The sequence below is a fragment of the Miniopterus natalensis genome, chromosome 8 (genome assembly GCF_054644295.1).
Source record: "Miniopterus natalensis isolate mMinNat1 chromosome 8, mMinNat1.hap1, whole genome shotgun sequence".
In the NCBI taxonomy this organism is placed as follows: domain Eukaryota; kingdom Metazoa; phylum Chordata; class Mammalia; order Chiroptera; family Miniopteridae; genus Miniopterus; species Miniopterus natalensis.
This window is the reverse complement of record NC_142088.1, coordinates 22,132,455-22,153,931: the sequence shown is the minus strand read 5'-3', so window position 1 is coordinate 22,153,931 and position 21,477 is coordinate 22,132,455. Positions and strand designations below refer to the sequence as shown.

General features: G+C 34.9%; 1 protein-coding gene across 2 annotated transcripts in view; it reads left to right on the top strand.

The window, feature by feature from the left end:
• The window catches only part of BMPR2 (bone morphogenetic protein receptor type 2), a 110,230-nt gene extending 90,416 nt beyond the window's left edge, over positions 1-19,814 (top strand). Inside the window, exons 10-13 of one of the 2 annotated variants that reach the window (XM_016208863.2) lie at positions 2,826-2,962; positions 11,133-11,305; positions 14,222-15,498; positions 16,813-19,814. In XM_016208863.2, the coding sequence (XP_016064349.2) occupies positions 2,826-2,962; positions 11,133-11,305; positions 14,222-15,498; positions 16,813-17,060 (1,835 nt within the window). In that variant the 3' untranslated portion in view covers positions 17,061-19,814. Of the gene's footprint in view, positions 1-2,825; positions 2,963-11,132; positions 11,306-14,221; positions 15,499-16,809 lie in introns of both variants that reach the window. The other variant, XM_016208862.2, reaches the window with a different exon arrangement.
• The last annotated feature ends 1,663 nt before the right edge of the window (positions 19,815-21,477 follow it).

The window sequence follows — 21,477 nt, the reverse complement described above, 5'->3', positions numbered from 1 at the left end:
CCCCACCCCCCTTCATTGACCCCTTCTACCCCTTACCCCCTACCCCAGGCCTTCACCACACTGTTGTCTGTATCCGTGGGTTATGTATATGTGCATATAAGTTCTTTGGTTAATCTCCACCCACTCACCCCCACCTTCCCTCTGAGATTTGTCAGTCTGTTCCATGCTTTACCTATAATTAAGTCCAACATTTGTGTTTTTACTTTCATTTATACCTTTAGTTTAGTGCCATCTAGTGTTCAGAAACATTATTAGCCAGAAGGAAAAACCTTTTTAAAAGGACTCCATGTTTGCTTCTGAGTGCGATTTAATTAGTTGCTCACAATAACTTATCTAACCATGTTTAGTTTGGTCTCTGATTGCTTTAGCAATCATTTTCCTTATGCACCCTCAGAGCATTTGATAAGCTGTATTTACATTGTGTCCTGAATTGACTCGGTAAGGAATTAGAAGCAGTGAATTATCCATTGGAACTCTTTTGTCTTTCTTCCTTTCTTTTAAATTCTCTCTTCTTGCCTTCCTGCCTTCCTTCATCCTTTGAATGAAAAAACGTTCATGTAATGTGAATTCTTATTTGAACCTTACTTATAAGTTTATAATTTTTCTTCTTTTGTTAGGACTTTTTATATCAGTGTCATAATTGTCATATAGAAACTTTACTATATGGTGTATAAAATGATTTGATACATTTGGTCTCTATTTTATAGGAATCACACTATTAAAAGCATAGAAAAAGGAGGGTATAGGGTGATAAATGGTGATGGACAGAAGTTAGGGGGGACTTGGGGTGGTGAATGCACAATACATTATACAGATGATGTGTTGTAGAATTGTGCGCCTGAAACCTGCATAATTTTGTTAAATGGTGTCACCCCAATAACTCAATAAAAAGGAAAAAATATTAGCAAAACGAATGAATAAGGTATCTCTATTACAAAGGAAGAATGAAATGCTGCCAAGTTTATATAAAGGAGGGAGAAGGAAGGAAGAAAAAAAGAAGACAAGAGAAAGAAAAAGGAAGAAAGAGAACAAGTATAATTTAAGAAAGGGACTGAAAATTCCTAACTACTTAGAGGCATAATTAACAAACAGCAAATAATGTGAGAAGCAAGGAATGGCATCCGATAGTCTTAGATGTTTCATCTATTTTGGACAGTTTGAAAGAATGGGATTATAAAACTTCCCGTGAGCAATTCAGTGATTATAAAGTTTTAAGGCAATCCAGTAAGAGTAACATCTTCCATGATAATGCTGTCATTAACATTCATCTTTGTTTTTTCAGTGCCTAACACAAAGTTATCTCTAAACAAGTATCTGTGGAACAATTAGATTTAGAACCATGAAAATTTAATAGTTCTTAGTGTTATTTAAATCACAAAACAAGATTGTGCATTAATTTCATTTAGCAAGTTTTCTCATTGTAATTTAGACCTGATTAAAACATACAAGTAAAAATTGTGTATTTTTACTTATTCTACTAACCCAGCATATGAAGAAAAAATAACTAGTAAATAACACTTAGAAGGTATTATGTGGGTTGTGTATATATGTCAAAGAGATAAGATATACTAGTAAATATCTTACAGTTTATATGTGATATGGGTTGAGGTTTTTATCATAGGAGGTTTCATGAGAGTGATATACTAACTGGCAACATTAGGTCCTCTAGTTTTGTCTTTCAAGTTCATTGTTAATGTTTATTGATAAAAAATAAGTATCTGCTGAAATGTTTAGAGTATGTGAAAATATCACTTGTATTTATAGGTAGTACAATATTCTCCAAAATTTTAGGCTATGCTACATAGATTATAGAATTACTCTTTGTAAATATTTGTACTATTGGTGGAAGACAGTGTTTTACAGCTTCTTTTGAATATTCAAATTGAAACATAAGACTTAAATTACATGTTTTGTAATATACTTTCTACCTCAGTCATTATAACTTTTATATTATCTTCATGTGAGTGAAATAAGGAAGGATGAACATTTCTATTTTGCTGAGGAGAAAAATGAAACACAGAACAGTTAATGACTTTTCCAGGGTAGAGAGGAAGCCAAGATTAGAACCTAAAGGCCTTAAAGTGTTGGTCCCAGAGGTCTTCTGTGTAGCTCAATATGTTTATTAAATTTTATTTGATCATATTTTGTAAAAACAATAAGCTTCTCATTACAAGCCCCTGATTGTGCTTATTAAACAGTGGTAGAATCCTTAATGATATTTAAAATCCTTGATTTAGATGGTTTGATAAGAGGAATTAAAAAAAAATAAGTATATTGATTTTTCTGTCAAATGGCCATTATCATAAAAATTTTTGTGACATTTGATACAATCTGTCTGTATTATAACAGGGCAAATGGTATAATTTGACATGATGACTGTATAACCCTCCCAGCTATGTTTGGTTCTGTAGCTGTGTTTGTTGTACTAGATCCTGGACATCTCATATTCACTACCCTTGATCCCTGTATGGGATAAGAATTCAGGCATATTTTCAATGTAGTACATATATGAAATAATCTTTTCCCTCCAAATTTAGTAATGTTAGAAACCATTTAAAAATAGCTTTTCATCATTGAAACTACTGTTTAACTTATTGAAAAACATTTAATTTATCAAACAAAGACTATTTTAAGTGAAAAATTTATTAATAATGCATTAAACCCACAAAAGGGTTTCTTTAGGATTTCCAAATATGCCTGAAAGGGTTAAAAAAAAAAAAAGATTGTGACACAGTTTCTTTGCTTGCTTAGTATCAGAAATACTTCTGTTATTATATCATTTTCTGATAGACATCTTATTCTGTCCTTTTAAAAAAAATTCACAGGTGAATCTGTACCAGAATACCAGATGGCTTTTCAGACAGAAGTTGGAAACCATCCCACTTTTGAAGATATGCAGGTTCTGGTGTCTAGGGAAAAACAAAGACCCAAGTTCCCAGAAGCTTGGAAAGAAAATAGCCTGGTAAGAAAAAACTAAATTATTAAAAAGACAGCTTATGAACTGAGCATGTTTTAATGTAGTTTGAAGCAAAAATAGACTTAATAATGTTAATAGTGTTTTAGAGTTGTCTAATACCAGAAATCCAACTTGATTTTTGTTGTTATACATTTACAAATATTTCAGTATAAAAAAGTCCCCCTTTTTGGTTCAGTTTCAGTTTTTTCCAAGTATAAAATAGTATTTAGAGAGACTATTTTGTGTGAAGTTTGTCAGATTGGGTAATAACTGGAATAATTAACAAGTTACTATTTTAAACGTTATTGAAATTCCATCTTACTCTCTTGAGAATGGTACCAAAAATGTTAATTAGTGCAGACTTACATATTCAGTTGCTAATAGAAACTTAAGCTACACCAAAAAGAAACCAAGCAAGGTACAGCCTATAAATTCTGCATATTAAAAATGCAGCTCACAACATTGACCATCTTCAAAGGCTTCTGTCATTTCAGTAAATTGTTGCTGTGACACTAAAAACATCTTACATTTGCATACACAGATGTACCTACGCATTCTGTCTCGTACAGTTTTTTATTATATAAATAGGATTATCTCATTATCCACTATCATTTCTGAAGCTTTATTTTTTTTTATTATGGACATTTTTTTATGTCAATACATATAGATGCTTATCTTTCTCGCCATTGGGCCGGTATTCTATTGTACAGTATATCATAATTACCCCTTAGTGATGAAAGTACACTGTATTTTTTATTTTAAGCAGCTTTTTGAAAGAATTAAAGTTATACCTATGATAGTAAACAAAACCTGATTAAATAGAAGGGCATAAAAAAGGAAATGGAAAAGCCTACCTGCCCCTACCACCACTCCTCAGAAGTAACTCCTTTTAACATTGTTCTCTGGTTTTTGTCTTTGTATTTAATTTTCTCTTCTAGAAGTTACCATTATAACTCTACTATATGTATTCTTATTTATTATCTCTCATTTACCCTCTCCTAGTTTTGTAATAGTGTATCTATTAAGTATTTTTTGTTTTGTCTGCAGATCTAAAAATTTAAGTAAAATAAAACATCAGAATTTTGCAGAATTATGATTATGTAAACATGCACTGCACAGCACAGTATTGTGCTTGGGCTCATAGAGAGGGAAATAAAAATACTATGTTAGTGTAAACCCCTGCCACTTGAGGAACAATGTTTCAGAAGTCACTATCCACTGGCTTCTCTTTGATCTTTTTCATCATCTTTTTTTTCTTTCTTCTGTATAGGTTCTACTACAAAGCAACATTTTAAAAAAATCTCATTCTCTTTCTTGTAAATCATTTTTTCTTTGAGGATGTTCCTCTTTAAGTTATGTGCACGGGTAGTAAACATTATGAATCCTTACACATTCAAAAATGTTTCTCTCTTGCCCTCACATTTGAATAGTAATAATTCACATATGTTGTTCTCTCATTTGAATAATAATTAGGTAATAGTTTCAAGATCAAAATAATTTTTCTCACAACTTTGAAACCACTGCTCATTTGTCCTCTAGCGTCCCGATGTGTTAATGAGAATTCCAGTGCCAACTAGTTTCATTCCGTTGCTTTTTGTTTTATTCTCTTGTTTTCTTTTCTTTATAAGCTTTTAGGCCTTTTACTTTATCATTGGAATCATGAAATTTCACCTGAATGTATGTAGGCATGGATCTTTTCACACCTTTTGCTTTGTACTGGACAGATTTTCAGCTTGAAAATTCAGAAGTTTCTTCAATTCAGAGGAATTTTCCTATATTATTTTAAAAATTATTTCCTCTCTTTCATTTCTTCCTTCTGGAATTCCCATTAGACAGATATTGGACCACTTGACATTTCAGGTCTCAGTTCTTTTCCTGTATTTACCAATTTTTTTGTTGTACATTGTTTAAGATTTACTCAGCTTTACCTTTCAAATCACTCATTTATTTTCATCTTTAGCATTCTACTTGTTATCTGTTCATTAAAATTTTACTTTCCACAGTCATACTTACAACTTTTAGAAATTTTTATTGTTTGCTTTTTTTCAGAGCAATCTGTTCTTGTTTTAAGAATGGAATAGCAATTTCATTATCTCTGAGGGTATAAATTTGAGTATTTTTCATACTTTATACAGTTTTCTTGATTTATAGTTAAAAACAAAAGAAAAAAATTTTATTAAGCAATTTTAATCTTTTTACTATGTATTTTCACATTTTAATTTTAGGTTATCTTGGTAGGATTAGAATATTTTCATTCTGGATCATGACTTAATATGGGGATGGTGACATGTCCAGGAGAGGCTAGAGAGATGTTATATTTCCATACAGATTTAGATTGTATATTTTCTCCATTGGTCTTCTTTGTCAGGAGATTACCTTCGAGGAAGGCTTCTACTTCAAATGAGATTTCAGTCTTCTTCAAGTATGAGGAAATTAAAGACCTCTTTCCAAGCACATATTCCCAAGATTGCCTCCAAACGGTAGTCCCTGCTATGGGAAGTGGGACAGATCTTTAAGAGGTCCCTGGCAGCAGGTGAGAGGTGGAATCCTTCACAAGGATTCATTAGGTGTGCCAGCCTCACAGTAAAGCATCCCTCAAAGAAAAAATATCTTTGTGAAATTTTACCTAGTGAAATACAACTTCGTCTTCCTTAAATTGCTTATTTCACCAGAGAAATTGGACTCATGATTTTAAAGTATCTCTTGGCAACCCTACCATTATGGGATATGCATCATATGCATATTTACTTGAAAACTTTTTACTCCAAATTTAGATTAGGTTGCTAAGTAAGGGATAAAGTAATACTTGGTTCACTTCCAACTAATCCATTTAACTTTAATGTGCTACAGTCCATAGAACTGCTTGTCTGCAGAGACAATCCAGGATTAGAGTTAGATAGCAAGAGCATAGCTTATAAAAACAGAAATTCTCATGTCTAAATGCAGACACTTTTTTTTTTTTTTTTTTAATATCTCTTTATTGATTTCAGAGAGAGGAAAGGAGAGGAAGAGAGAGAGAGAGAGAAACATCAATGATGAGAGAGTCATTGATCAGCTGCCTCCTGCACGCCCCGGACTGGGGATCAAGCTGCAACCCGGGCATGTGCGCTGACCGGAAATCGAACCCCAATCACCTGGATCCTAGGTTGATGCTCAACCGCTGAGCCACACTTGGTTGGGCTAAATGCAGACACTTTTGCTTCATAGTTGCATTGAAATAAAATAAAAAAAATTTATAGTAACAAAACTCAGAATCTTTCAAATATTAATGAATCTAAAAACTAGTTTTAAAAACTGCTAGGGACCCAAACATAGATCAGTCAGTAAATGGGGGAAGAACAGTTTTCCGAGGAAAATTAAAGTATAGAAAATACTTTCTGAGGAAACTGAAAATGTTAACCATAGTTAACGCTGAATATTGGGTTTATGAATAACTTTTTTTCCTATAGTTTCAGAATTTATAGTAAAAGTGTAGTATTGTAACAATCACATGTGCAGTTTAAGGCTGCTTTTTTTATATTAAAATATTTCAAATTAGAAAAACAAAAAATTATAGGCCCTAGTTTTTTGTTAATAGCTTCTTAAAAAGATATGTGGGGTTTTTTTTATTATTTATTTCAGAGAGAGGAAGAGAAAGGGAAAGAGAGATAGAAGCATCAATGATGAAAGAGAATCACTGACTGGCTGCCTCCTGCACTCCCCCTTCTGGGAATTGAGCCTGCAACCCAGGGCATGTGCCCTGACTGGGAATTGAACCATGATCTCCTGGTTCATGGGTCGAAGCTCAACCACTGAGCCATGCCAGCTAGGCAAGCTTTTTCTCATATGTAAAACATTGAGGTATACTTTGTTCAACTACATCACCAATTCTTCATATTTTTCATTTCCCCCCCCAATTCTTACCCATTTCTTTATCTGTCTTGAATACTGGCTTGTTCTCTTTCCCTTCCTAAAATCACTTTGTCCAGTTTCTCTTTATTCCTTAGTCTTAGTTCTGCATAACCTTTTGCTCATCAACTTTTATATATTGTTGCATAAAAGTTTGGAGTTGGTTTTTTCCTTTAGTCTTTTTCTTTCTCCACCCATTAAACCCAGTCTTCTAAAATGTACTGTTTATTCCAGAAGCTACCAATTCTTTTTATATTTACTTGTTTTTCCATTTTCTCTCTCGACAAAATCTGCAGACTCTAATGTGATCTAGAATTCAGCGTTTTTCATACTTCCCCCCCCACACACAACCTACATTAAGAAATACATGTCCATCCTGGCTGGTGTGGCTCAGCGGTTGAGCATCAACCCATGCTCTGGGAGAGCGGGATTCGATTCCTGGGCAGGACACATGCCTGGATTTCGGGCTCGATCTCCAGCAGGGGGTATGCAGGAGGCAGCCAATCAATGATTCTCTCTCATCACTCATGTTTCTATGTCTCTCCTCCTCTTCCTAAAAGTAATAAAAATAAAAGCAGTATAATATGTAATAGTTTTTAAAAAAAAAAAGCATATTCACATCATGACACAGTGTCGTAAGGTAATGCTTAACCTTACTATCTACTCTACATCTTGGTATTTTCTATTCTAGTCTAGAGTATTTCAGTTTGGGGAGTTGATAGTCTTTTATTTTATTTATTTATTTATTTATTTATTTATTTATTTATTTATTTATTTATTTATTAAATTTGTCTTTATTGTTGAAAATATTACAGGTGTCCCATTTTTCCCCCCCAATTGACCCCCTCCACTTCGCTCCCACCCCCTCCCCAGGCCTTCACCCCGTCATTGTCTGTGACTATGGGTTATGCATATATGCATATAACTTCTTTGGTTAATCTCTTCCCACCCTCCACCCCCCTTCCCTCTTCCCTCTGAAATATGATCGCTTGTTACATGCATCAGTGTCTCTGGATCTATTTAGTTCATCAGATTCTTTTGTTCATTAGCTTCTTGTTAAAAAAGACCCTTCAACATTTCCTGTAGTGCTGGTTTGGTGGTGATGAACTCCTTTAGCTTTTCCTTGTCTGAGAAGCTCTTTATCTGACCTTCAATTCTAAATGATAGCTTTGCTGGGTAGAGTAATCTTGGTTGTAGTTCCATGTTTTTCATCACTTTGAATATTTCTTGCCACTCCCTTCTGACCTGCAAAGTTTCTGTTGAGAAATCAGCTGACAGTCGTATGGGTGCTCCTTTGTAGGTAACTAATTGCTTTTCCCTTGCTGCTTTTAAGATTCTATCTTTGTCTTTAACCTTTGGCATTTTAATTATGATGTGTCTTGGTGTGGGCCTCTTTGGGTTCCTCTTGTTTGGGACCCTCTGTGCTTCCTGGACTTGTAAGTCTATTTCTTTCCTCAGGTAGGGGAAGTTTTCTGTAATTATTTTTTTCAAATAGGTTTTCAATTTCTTGCTCTTTTTCCTCTCCTTCTGGCACCCCAGTAATATGAATATTGCGCCTCTTGAAGTTGTCCCAAAGGCTCCTTATGCTATCTTCATATTTCTGGATTCTCTTTTCTTTTTGCTCTTCTGGTTGGGTGGTTTTTGTTTCTTCATGTTCCAAATTGCTGATTTGATTCTCAGTGTCCTCTACTGTTGATTCCCTGTAAATTATTCTTCATTTCTGTTCCCATAGCCTTCATTTCAAGTTGGTACTTATTATGTCATCAATTTTCTCAGTTATTTTCGTCATACTCTTACTAAGATCCTTGAGCATCCTTATAACCATTATTCTGAACTCTGTATCTGTTAGCTTGCTTTGATCTATTTCATTTAGTTCCTTTTCTAGAGATTTCTTCTGTTCTTTCCTTTGTGACATGCTTCTTTGCCTCGGTATTTTGGCTGCTTCCTAGTGTTTGTTTCTATGTATTAGGTAGAGCTGCTATGTCTCCTGGAATTGGTAGAGTAGCTTTGTGTAGTAGGTGTCCTGTAGGGTCCAGTGGCTCAGCCTCCCCAGTCACCTGTGCTGGGCCTTCTAGATGCTCCCCTTTGTGGGCTCTGTGCACTGTCCTGTTGTAGTTGAGCCTTGGTTGCTATTGGCGTCATTGGGAGGAACTGACCCCCAGACCAGTCAGCTGTGAGGACCAGCTGCAACTACAGCCAGAGAGCTGGTGTGCTGGAGACACCCCTATGGAGCAGGATTTACTTCAGTAGAGCTTTGGTGTTCACCAAGTGCACCCCTTGAGTGTGTCACTTGTGGATGTGGTAGGGTTGTGATCCAGTGTGGTCGAGTCTGACCACCAGGTGCACTGTCTCTGGGGCCTCCCTGGAGGTGCAAAGTCAGCCTGTGCCAGTGCCTTGCCCAGGGTCACCCAGCATGAGCTAAACAGTTGCTGAGTTCTTACTATGTATCAGACTGTTCTAACACATTTGATTCTTATGCAAAGTATCGTCCCCATTTTTCAGATATAGGAAAAGAGGCCCAAAGAAATTAGGATATATGGCTAATATAAGCAGCAAAGCAAAGATCAAAACCCAGGCAGGGTAGCTCTACAGATGACATATTATTCCTACACTGATGGCCTCTAAATTATGCTGCTAGACCACAGCCTAGTGGATAAATGGGTGTTGTTATAAAAGTTGCAAGTTGATTGTGTTTTTGAAGAAAATCTATTACACATTCCAAACAATGTTAAAGTAATGGTTGGTAAGTTATTTGCACAGGTAAATATTTAGAAGTAAATTATTAATGTTAAATTGAGAAATGGAATAATTAGAAAAATAATTGAAAGGTTGGCTATAAATAGAACTCTGATAGTCCTAGAAACAATGATTTGGTCAAGTGAAAGTTGTCCCAGAAACAGAGTAAAGCAATGCTGAGCACCCCAAAATAAGGAAAAAAGTAGGTAAGATTATTGTTAACTTCTGTTATTCATCAACAGTGATTCTGCCTTTAAAATTGGAAATTTCTTAGAGGTAGAGACCAGGGTTAGTGGTTACCACAGTCATCGTCCAGTACAATGCTTGATGAATGTCTTATTTTTTTGTCTTATTTTTGAAAAAGAATTTTAACAAACTATTTTCCAACCATACAAATGGAAAGTAATAAATTCATCCTCATTCAGCATATCTATTTCCTCAAGATATAGACAACAGCCAATACTCAGTTTTTAGCTACTTGGATTTTGGTGTTTATGAGCTCTCCTGGGGCAGCAGTTGGCGAATGGGGACTCTTTACAATAGATAGTGCTTCGTAATTGGAAAGGAAAGGGTCCCCTTCAGTTTTGTGTTGAAGAGTGTCCAGATTTTTGCTTTAGAAAGATTACAGGTTATGCACTTTACCGTGTTGCACTTCATGGTTAGTAATTAATGTGAATAAAACTATAAAGGGAAAATGGGTGGTTGATGGCTAAGGGTGGGAGGGAAGTTTCCTTTTTGACCTTTTAAATTTAGTGATACCTACATATATTACTTATCTAACAAAGTTGTTTAATTAAATGTTTCTCTTGCATGTAATAAAAATTCAAACAAAGAGTTCAAACAATAATTATTCTTTAGCAGTACAAAAAATATGCAGTGAAAACTCTTCCACTCACCTCAGACATTCAAAAATTCCTCCAAAGAAACAACCACTGTTAAGTTCCTGTTGTAGACTTCCAGAAATTTCTATGCATTACAAGATTATATGTTTTTATATTTTTTTCTAACATAGAAATGGGATTTACTATACTCCTTAGCCTTACTATTTTTTATTTAGCTTTTGATACTATCATTGAAACTAGTTTAAAGAAGAAAATGCCAAGCCTTTAAGTTTTACAGTTGGAGTGAAGCACTCTAGGAGTAAAGGAGAAAAGGCTCAGCTAGAAATTGAAGATAATCTGGTGCCAGTATTCCATCAAACTCAGAAATTATTTTTGAAGTGGAATTAGTGGCTATTGATCGAAGTAACAGTGCAGTGAGTCAACAATGTCAAAAATCTGTGGCCTTGAAGAAACATATATAATTTATTGCAGCTGCTTACTCTTAGGCATAATTCTTCAAGGAGTTAAGTGAGAGCTTCCTTTCTTACTTGCTACTCACCATTTGAGAAATGTAACCCTTTACAAATCTCTGAAATCTAAAAAATTTTATTACAGTTATGTAAAATATTTGTTAAAGAAAACTGATTTTTCTTCTACCTTATATCACTAAAAAACTCAATACTTTTTAAAATTTTTTTAAGATACACTGTTTGGCATGTGCTTTATTACAGGCAGTGAGGTCACTCAAGGAGACAATCGAAGACTGTTGGGACCAGGATGCAGAGGCTCGGCTTACTGCGCAGTGTGCTGAGGAGAGGATGGCTGAACTTATGATGATATGGGAAAGAAACAAATCCGTGAGCCCAACAGTCAATCCAATGTCTACTGCGATGCAGAATGAGCGGTAAGACCCAAAGGGGATTGGCATCCATCAGTCAGTATTGAAAACAGAGACCAAACAGAACAGGAAATAAATACTCTTAAACTAATCTAGTAGTACAGTGATTAACTTACCCAGTCTAAAGTTGTAATTTTTCTTTCAATGTTCCCATTCTTTTTTTTTTCTTTTTCTTTTTTTTAATATTCACCCACGGTTATTTTTTCCATTGCTTTTCAGAGAGAGTAGAAGTGGGGGGAGAGAGAGAAACATCGGTGTGAGAGAGACACATTGATTGGTTGCCTCCCGCACACTCCCTGACCAGGGCCAGGATCGAGCCTGCAACCGAGATACGTGCCCTTGGCCAGAATTGAACCCGGGACCATTCAGTCCACGGGCCTACGCTCTAACCACTGAGAAAAACCGGGTAGGGCCAGTGTTCCAGTTCTTTCACTGAAGATTTTTGTTTGATATAATTGCTAGATGAAATCTGTGGAGGTTTTAATATGTAAAGATATAGTAAAAGAGGTTAGTTTTTCTGTATTAATGCTCCAACTTCCCCACAGTAATGAAGGTAAAATATTCTCATAGTTCCAGAAGTTTATAAGCACTTCTACATATATTGTCATATTAATTTTTTGTTATTAATCCTCCTTCCCCTACTGTTTGTTTGTTTTTTAAAAGAAAATGAAACTATGACCTTGCCTATGTATCTAACCTGTTTCACTGGAGACTATTGTTTCCAGGCTTCTTATCCAGTGTTCTTTCTTATAGAGTATACTGCTACTACTTTTACATGAAAGCAGTTCATAAGGTCTTTTCATTCCATTATGAACATTATTTTATGAGACCGTTTTTTGTTTTGTTAGAACTATGATTTTTGGTTCTAAATAAAAGGGCTTTAAAAAAAATTCCTAAAACTTGGAACTTTCAGACTGTGTCACTTGTGTTTCTTTGTTTCACGTTTGGGGAAAAAGTGTTCCCACAGATTGGTCATTTTATCCAGTATATGTTAAAAATCTTCAGAAAGGCACCAAGGAAAAAGTTACCAGAGGTAATTTAGATAAAAATATACTTGAGGCCCTGGTTGGGTAGCTCAATTGGTTAGAGCATTGTCCTAATATACCAGGGTTGCAGTTTCTATCTCTGGTCAGGGCACATTCAAGAAGCAACCAATGAATGCCTAAATGGGTGGAACAACAAATCTCAATCTCTCTCAGTCTCTCTCTCTTCCTTTCTCTCTGTTCCCCTCTCTCCCTTCACCCCATCTCTCTAAAAAATCGATCAATAGATAAAAAATACACTTGATTCTTGAATCATTTTCTGTGTTATTTTTATTCTATTTTAAGAGCAATTTGTATTATGAACTATAGACCAAAAATTGGGTGTACACTACTTATGTTTAGGTTAAATTAACTTCAGCATATAAACCCTTATGCTTTATATATCAGCAAGTTAAGGAAGGTAGAAACTAGCAATTCTAAATATAAATTTTCTCACTTTACACATACTATAGATAATCTCCTACTTTCTTCTCACCTTTTTATTATCTGTGTGCTCTATTATGCTATTTGTACCCCTCTCAAGAGTCAGCTACTTTAAGTGTTTTTGAACTTTCCTTGAATGGTAAGAAGAGACCCTTGATACTTCTCCTTTATTTTGGCCATTTTTTTGCCTTCTGTGTCATTCAGTTCTACCCCTACATGCTTCCTCTCATGCCTGTCATTTCTAAATAGTTTCTCCTAAGTCATAGTTCATGCCATAGTCATTGCACTCTAGGTGTCATTGTATTGACTTTTACCCTCCATACTTACTAAACTTCCTTTTCTTGTGCAGTATAACAGCTTTTTACTTCCTCTTCCTCTCATTCCCCTCATAACCTCATAAGTCTTTCTCCGTAGCACTTCCTCTCCTTTAGCTGCTGCTTTTCTCCTGTAACACTTGCATCTATTAATGTTACCAATGTTTATACTCTGATTATTAAAGCTGCCCCTGGGCTTGTTTAATTTTAATTTTTCAAATATGTTTTTTATTGATTTCAGAGAGAGGAAGGGAGAGAGAGAGAGAGAGAAACATGAATGATGAGGGAGTCATTGATCGGCTGCCTCCTGCACACCCCATACTGGTGATAGAGCCTGTAACCCAGAGACATGTGCCCTGACTGGGAATCGAACCGTGACCTCCTGGTTCATGGGTCAGTGCTCAACCACTGAACCATGCTGACTGAACCTGGTTTTTATTTTAAAAACATAAATATATTACAGTGTCATGATCAAGAACCATCACTCTCAAGGTGTGACAATGACTATGAAGAACCCTTGATAACTGGAGAACATTTCTGAATCTTGATCCTTTATCTGAGTGTCATGTTCATACTCAAGGCTCCAGGACTTTCATTGATATGGCTTAGTCTACCCAGGGAAGATGCATTCATTTGCTAGACTATGACTCTTCATGGAAGCACTTTGGAACAACTATTAGTTGTTACCTTTTGATCATTGGAACTTAACTGGTAACATATTTGTTGAGTAGCGATTATATATCTAGAATTGTGATAGTACAAAGGAAACATATGCCATGGTTGCTTCTCTCATGAAACTTTGTCTGGTTGTGGAAGTATGCAATTCATAAAGATATATTTGGTAATGTTATAAAACTATAGGAGAGATTTTAATTAACTCCTATAAGCCAAAATAATGAACATCTATAAAAATCATATCTTGATCCACATAGGTTTTTCAGTAGGCTTAAGTCATATAAAGCTAGCATTTATAAGTTATTGACACTTGATTATTTTATTAGAATTTTTAAATAACTTCCAGAATTTTGTGGGTTAGGAATAAAATAAAAAGCAGTTTATACTTTAAAACCAGAGGTGTTAGATATGGAGAATGTTTGTCATAAATGTATATTCTCAATGTGGCGCTTTTTTCTTTCTTTAAGCAACCTGTCACACAGTAGGCGTGTGCCAAAGATTGGCCCTTATCCAGATTATTCTTCTTCCTCATACATTGAAGACTCTATCCATCACACTGACAGCATTGTGAAGAATATTTCCTCTGAGCATTCGATGTCCAGCACACCTTTGACCACAGGGGAAAAGAACCGAAACTCAATTAACTATGAACGACAGCAAGCACAAGCTCGAATCCCCAGCCCTGAAACGAGCGTCACTAGTCTGTCCACCAACACAACAACCACAAACACCACTGGCCTCACTCCAAGCACTGGCATGACCACTATATCTGAGATGCCATACCCAGATGAAACAAATCTTCATGCCACAAATGTTTCACAGCCAATTGGGCCAACCCCTGTCTGTTTACAGCTGACAGAAGAAGACTTGGAGACCAACAAACTAGACCCAAAAGAAGTTGATAAGAACCTCAAAGAAAGTTCTGATGAGAATCTCATGGAGCATTCTCTTAAACAGTTCAGTGGGCCAGACCCACTGAGCAGTACTAGTTCTAGCTTGCTTTACCCACTAATAAAGCTTGCAGTAGAAGTGACTGGACAGCAGGACTTCACACAGGCTGCCAATGGCCAAGCATGTTTAATTCCTGATGTCCCACCTGCTCAGCTCTATCCTCTCCCCAAGCAACAAAACCTTCCTAAGAGACCTACTAGTTTGCCTTTAAACACCAAAAATTCAACAAAGGAGCCCCGGCTGAAATTTGGCAGCAAGCACAAATCGAACTTGAAACAAGTAGAAACTGGAGTTGCCAAGATGAATACAATCAATGCTGTAGAACCTCATGTGGTTACAGTCACCATGAATGGTGTAGCAGGTAGAAACCACGTTAACTCCCATGCTGCCACTACTCAGTATGCCAATGGGGCAATACCATCTGGCCAGACAGCCAACACGGTGGCACATAGGGCCCAAGAAATGCTGCAAAATCAATTCATTGGTGAGGACACTAGGCTGAATATTAATTCCAGTCCTGATGAGCATGAACCTTTATTGAGGCGAGAGCAACAGGCTGGTCATGATGAAGGTGTTCTGGATCGTCTTGTGGACAGGAGGGAACGGCCACTGGAAGGTGGCCGAACTAATTCCAATAACAACAACAGTAATCCATGTGTAGAGCAAGATGTTCTTACACAGGGTGTTCCAAGCACAGTAGCAGATCCTGGACCATCAAAACCCAGAAGAGCACAGAGGCCTAATTCTTTAGATCTTTCAGCCACAAATGTCCTTGATGGCAGCAGTTTGCAATGTAAGTCAAGGGGTCATGTAATCTCTCCTTCTTGTCTTTTGGGACCATTTAAGTAACTACTTAGAATCAGATTGTGTTTCAACTAGCAATTATTTATTTTTATCACTTTTAGAAATAAAAGAAGCCATTTGGCTGGACCTAAGAAGTAATTAGACTATTGTAAAGAAAAAAGTAATTTTTTGTGGTTGATAAAAAGTCAGTGTCACAATAAAATAATTACCAATTTGATATGTGTCTTACATAGCTACTGGTTTATAATGCAACTCATATTTGTTGTGAACGGTTAAGATTAAATAAATATTCACCAGTTTAAAACTTCCAAGTAAAATGATGCCAATATAACTTGTGAAACAGTTTGTTAAGCATATTAATATCTATTATATACACATTTAGATTTTTTTAGACTTTATAAATCTTAAAAGTCCAGAGAAAATTCAGAAAAGTCACTATAAAGTTGCTCTTGGCTTTTTGGTGTAATTTTTTTCAAGAGTTATGTGTTGAGTCTCCCACATGCCTATAGCATTGTGTTATGGGCCCAACAATTTAAATTAATAACTTAAACAACTTGATACTTAGTTTCTGGTCCTAAAGGGATTATAACACAAGACCAGAGAGCTCACCACAATCTTCATCATTATACAGAATAATTTCTCTTGCAGACAGACAGCGCTTTTGAAGAAAAACAGTCATGTTTTATGGTTGTTGCCAAAGACTGCAAAATGGGCTGAAAGGGATTTAGCTCTCAAAAATCGATCAGTAGAATCTAGCTTCTTGCTTGAGTGGTTTGTATTATAGACCACTTGACCCGTGGCAGGGCTCCATGGCAGTAAAATGTCTTGTTAGGTTTGGGAAGAGGGAATTACTAGAAAATTTATATGCTAGTATTTTGCCATTCTTCTGTAAAATATCATGTGCCAGATCCTTTATAACTTGAAGCACTTTGAGCATTAAGTAGAATGATTAAATGCATTTGTCAAGTTAGGATTGCTTCCAATACCCAAAGGATTTGAGAATACATCTGAGAATTTTTAATTTTCTCCTCTGTTTTTGCTTTTTGTGGTTTTAAAATATTTTCTTCCTTGTCCTATATAGTAATTCAACCAGTTATTAAAACATTGGGCTTAAAGAGTCTCAAAAACAATGTTTAAGTTTTGCCTAGAAAAATACTGCCTGGCATCAATAATTTCAAGACATGTCCATTAGCACCCCCAGTAGATATTAGTTTGATATGTTCCTGAGTTGCAACCCTAACTTTTTACTTTTTAATAGTTTCTTCATATATAGTTCATTTTTCTGTACTTTTATTTTCAGTAGGTGAGTCAATACAAGATGGCAAGTCAGGATCTGGTGAAAAGATCAAGAAACGTGTGAAAACTCCCTATTCTCTTAAGCGGTGGCGCCCTTCCACCTGGGTTATCTCCACTGAACAGCTGGACTGTGAGGTCAACAACAATGGCAGTGACAGGGCAGTCCATTCCAAATCTAGTACCGCTGTTTACCTTGCAGAAGGAGGCACTGCCACAACTATGGTGTCTAAAGATATAGGAATGAACTGTCTGTGAAATGTTTTCAAGCCTATGGAGTGAAATTATTTTTTGCATCATTTAACCATGCAGAAGACATTTTTACAAAACTGCTTTAGCCTCCCGTCAGTACCCCACTCCTGCAACGGGGACTTGCTTTAACTAGATTTCAGCTATGCAGAAAATTTAGCTTATGCTTCCATATTTTTTAATTTTGTTTTTTAAGTTTTGCACTTTTGTTTAGTCTCACTAAAGTTATATTTGTCTGTTATGACCACAGAATTATATGTGTGTGTATCAAAAGTGGTCTCAAAATATTTTTTTAAGAAAAACAAAAACAATGTTTTGCTGATAATCACTTTGAAACAGTTTCTAAAGGTCATTAAAACAGAAGCAAATTAAGACAGGTTTGACTTCAGTGGTGTCCAGTATTCATGTTTTATTTCTGGGCACAAGCTACTTTATTTTATGTGTTGATACGTTCCTAACATATTATCTGTTGGACATTCTTTTTTCTTGTCTTGTGTTTGAATGTGCAATAGCCTGTAGCCACAAATAAGCTGTCTTGTAAGCTCTCTTCCTAACAGAGCACACACTCTTCCATAATACGAACATTTTTCTCCCCCATGCTTTTGTTAAAGTCTCTTCTATGACAGTGAATTTTGCAGAAGAGAAAGCAACTACCTGATTTTTTGCTTTCTCTTTTATGGAAAATGCAGAAACATTGTCTCAAAGGGCTCTGAAGACGGAACTACCAAAACCTAATTTGAAATGCTATTTCTTTTAACCTTCCAAATCCTAAGTATTTCCTTCCAGGCATTTTAACAAACATATTTGGTTCTGGTTTTGGAAGTTCATAAGAGAGCATAGAACAAAGTAGAGGAAGTCAAATATTAGCCTTTTTCCATTTTATTTTATTTTATTTTTATATGTTATGTTCCATTTTCATTTATTTAAGAAGCACATTTTTATCAGAAAACTTATAGAGCTATACTTATATGGAATTTTTAAGTACGTAGATGGTTAAGACAATATAGTGTTATATCCTCTATTCTCTGAATAGGACATCTTTGACTCAAAATTTCATTTCCTGTTTAACATAACTTGAAAAGTAATTTGTAGTCTTGAACCTGTAGTATCTGTTTATCCCCTTCCCAAGCAAGGCCTGACGACCGTCTGAAAAAGATTCCCCTCCTCTTCCCATGACCTAAAACACTGTGTGGGAAAAAGTGGTTCACCTGGCGTGCCAAATCCCTGTGGAAGGGAGAATTGGTGCCAAACCTGTCACCTTTGAGCAGACTGAGACTTACCGCTCTCTCTTCAAAACTGTTTCCATTAATTCTATTTTCATAATTTCTCCGTTTGCCAATTTTTCATGATTTTTTTATATGTGAGCAGCATTTATTATTTACATTATATTCTAATGTACCTGTTAGTGATAACATGTTATGTATCCGTAACATTTTGATGTATCTATCAAATCATACTGGGTTTTTTAAAGCTGCTTTTGCTTCATTACCCATAATCTCTAAAACAACAACTTCTGCATTTTTAAAAAATAAAGCACTTTATGTCAAATAAGGGACTTTAAAAAATAAGCACAAATTATTTTCTATCAATTTGCAAACTGATGATCTCACTTATTTTTTACAGATTCTCAGAGTACTTAGTACTCATTATCAAATTAAATTCTGTGATTTCTCTGGGAGATAAAAAGCTAAGAGAAAAAACAAAAATCCACTTAACAATATTTTCTCAGTCATATTCCTCTGTCTTCATTATTTAGCTCAAAACAGCCTAGATTTCCCAGTTTGCTGTCCAAAATGCTTATGACCTGTATATAAGCTTTCTCTTGTTTGCCATCTGCTATGATTTTGAGTTAGATGTTGTAGCACTTACCATTTATTCAGCTAGATTGCTGAACACAGTTTTGAATTGTTAGAATTAAGATTCTTTTACTGATGCCCAGGATTTCTGCCTTTTAAGTTTTATTGGCCCTTATCTTGATTCAGACCCTTAGTGTATTTTTCAGTCTTCTGGCATAAAATGTTTTTCATTTCATTATTCTTTTATCATGTAACAAATTTTATATCTTTCCCAGTAAACTTTCACTTAGTTTCCTTGCCTTTAAATATCTTTCACTTGTATTTCAGGGTATTATTTTCAAACATTTGTAGGACATCTTTGAATAAAAATAAATTATATTCCTTCTTCAATTGGAAGCATTGAGGATAAGTGACCATTTGAGGCCTAACTGACTTTTTCCTGACAAAGTAAGAGTTATCTTATGTTCTACTATACTTCGTGTTTGGGCCAGTTGATTGTGAGTTTTCCAACATATTTTGATATTTAGTAATAAAATAATTTTAAAAGTTACATACCAAATGAAAAGAACTTCTTATAGTTTCCCATTTCATGCAAGCATGTTTAAAACAAATAATTTTCTTTCCCCAGTTTTTTTAGTACCCTCTTGAAAAAGTGGTAGAAAGTATAGATCATTTTAACAAATTTCAAATTAAATTTTACATCAGACTGATTTACTTCTAGAATCTATCATATAAAAACAAGCAAAATTACTTAAGATACTTGTTTGCCATTTTTATTCATCTAATGTGTCTTAAAGCTAATATTTAACTATCACAAAATTTTGCATATATAAAAACAGTCCTTTTGAATGAAAGGCTATTAATGAAAAAATATTAAATTCATTTGCAAGATAGTATTACAATCTTACAGCATTATAATAGGTAGTTAAAGTCTAATATTAATTCCCTTAACTATTGTAATTATATGCCAGAACTAAGCCATTGAAAGAACTTGATTTGAATTGTGTTGAGGCAAAAATGACTTAATTATAATTTCTTAAAATGTTCCCCCTTTTTAAATTCATGATTGGGAAAAAACCCTGATGTCAGTGTAAAAAGTTTTGGGAAGGCGCAGGAGTGAAATAATGCTAATTGGCCGTTTGTTGTGTACTGAATGTTAGGATATACGTACACCATCTCTCTTAGTCATAGCAACCATATAAGCATTATAGTTACTATATCCCCTTTACAGATGAGTAAACTGAAGCTAGGAGAAACTACGTAATTTCCCCAAGGTCCACATCTAGTAATGGACAAAGATGGATTTTAACCTAGGTTTCCCTGTTTCCATATCTCTCATCCATACCATATTGCCTACGCACTGTATGACAGGATGTATAATGTACTGACATTTTGTAAGAAATTTAGTCATTATGGCTTGTATATAAGCCAAACCCAGATATCTTAATGACTTTAAAAGTTAGGCAACCATAGGAAGACATGTAGGTATATTTATCTTGATTGTGCTTGAGGAATAATTACTAATTCAAGACAAAATTCAGTCCCACCTCTGCCATTATGAATCTTAAAATCACTTCTCTTCACTCCCAACATTTTTATATTAAAGAGCTAAGGTGAAGTAAATTTCATGGGTAAAATGAGGATGGCTTATGGGACCAGAGACGTTTTCATAGATAGAGTCCATACTTGATTTGGAGGAATTGATTTAACATGGACTTTTAGTCTTATCAATCCTTTGACTCCATCTTGAAAATTTCTGCTTTTAGTGACTTTGGAAAATTTTACTAATCTGGAAAACAAATTAAGGAGGTTATAGGAAGGATACAAGGATAATGTCCTTCTAATAAAGCAATTTGTATAGATTCCTTACATGTATCTGTGTGTTTCAGAAAATGTGCGTTGGTTCTGAATGTGAAAACAATTAAAAAAAGGTAGGAACACTCAAATATGTGTTTCAGTGGTAATTATCACAAAATTTGGCGAGTATTTTTATTTAAAATATTTTCAAATTTGGCTTTTAAAGCCAGATGGAATACCTGGTAAGCTGCAAGTATTTACTGAACTTTCCATTCCCTGTAAACCTCTCCAAAGTAATTTAAAATGGAAAAATATTTCAGTAAACTTGTTGAGGTTTTTTTTCATATTTATGGGAATGAATATTTCATTGAAGGTAGTTTCTAGAATTTGAGATTACTTATATTTCTATACATTTTATAAATTTATGTTGAACTTATTACCAGTTAAATGCAGGTTATTACATAACTATTCACAGATTACTTTGTTTATTACTTTCTCTTCCAAACTAACTCCTTAAAGTTACAGTCAACATTAGTTGATTGTCTAGACCAGTTACTCTAGAAATTGCATAACATTCCCACATATACCCCAGGAGTCTTTTTCAGACTAGGATGTTTATAAATATTCATACCTTTTACTGTCAGTTTGCTCTTCAGCGGATAAAATTGCATTTTAACTTTTAGGTCCTGAACTTTGCAAATTTTAGCCAATCATGACGCTCTCCTACATATACTTAAGCAAATCTGGTAAATCACAGTTTGAGCTAGTTACACAAATGTTACTATCAAAGAAGGCTTTTCTACAGGTTCCCAGGTTAAACTAACATACAAGAA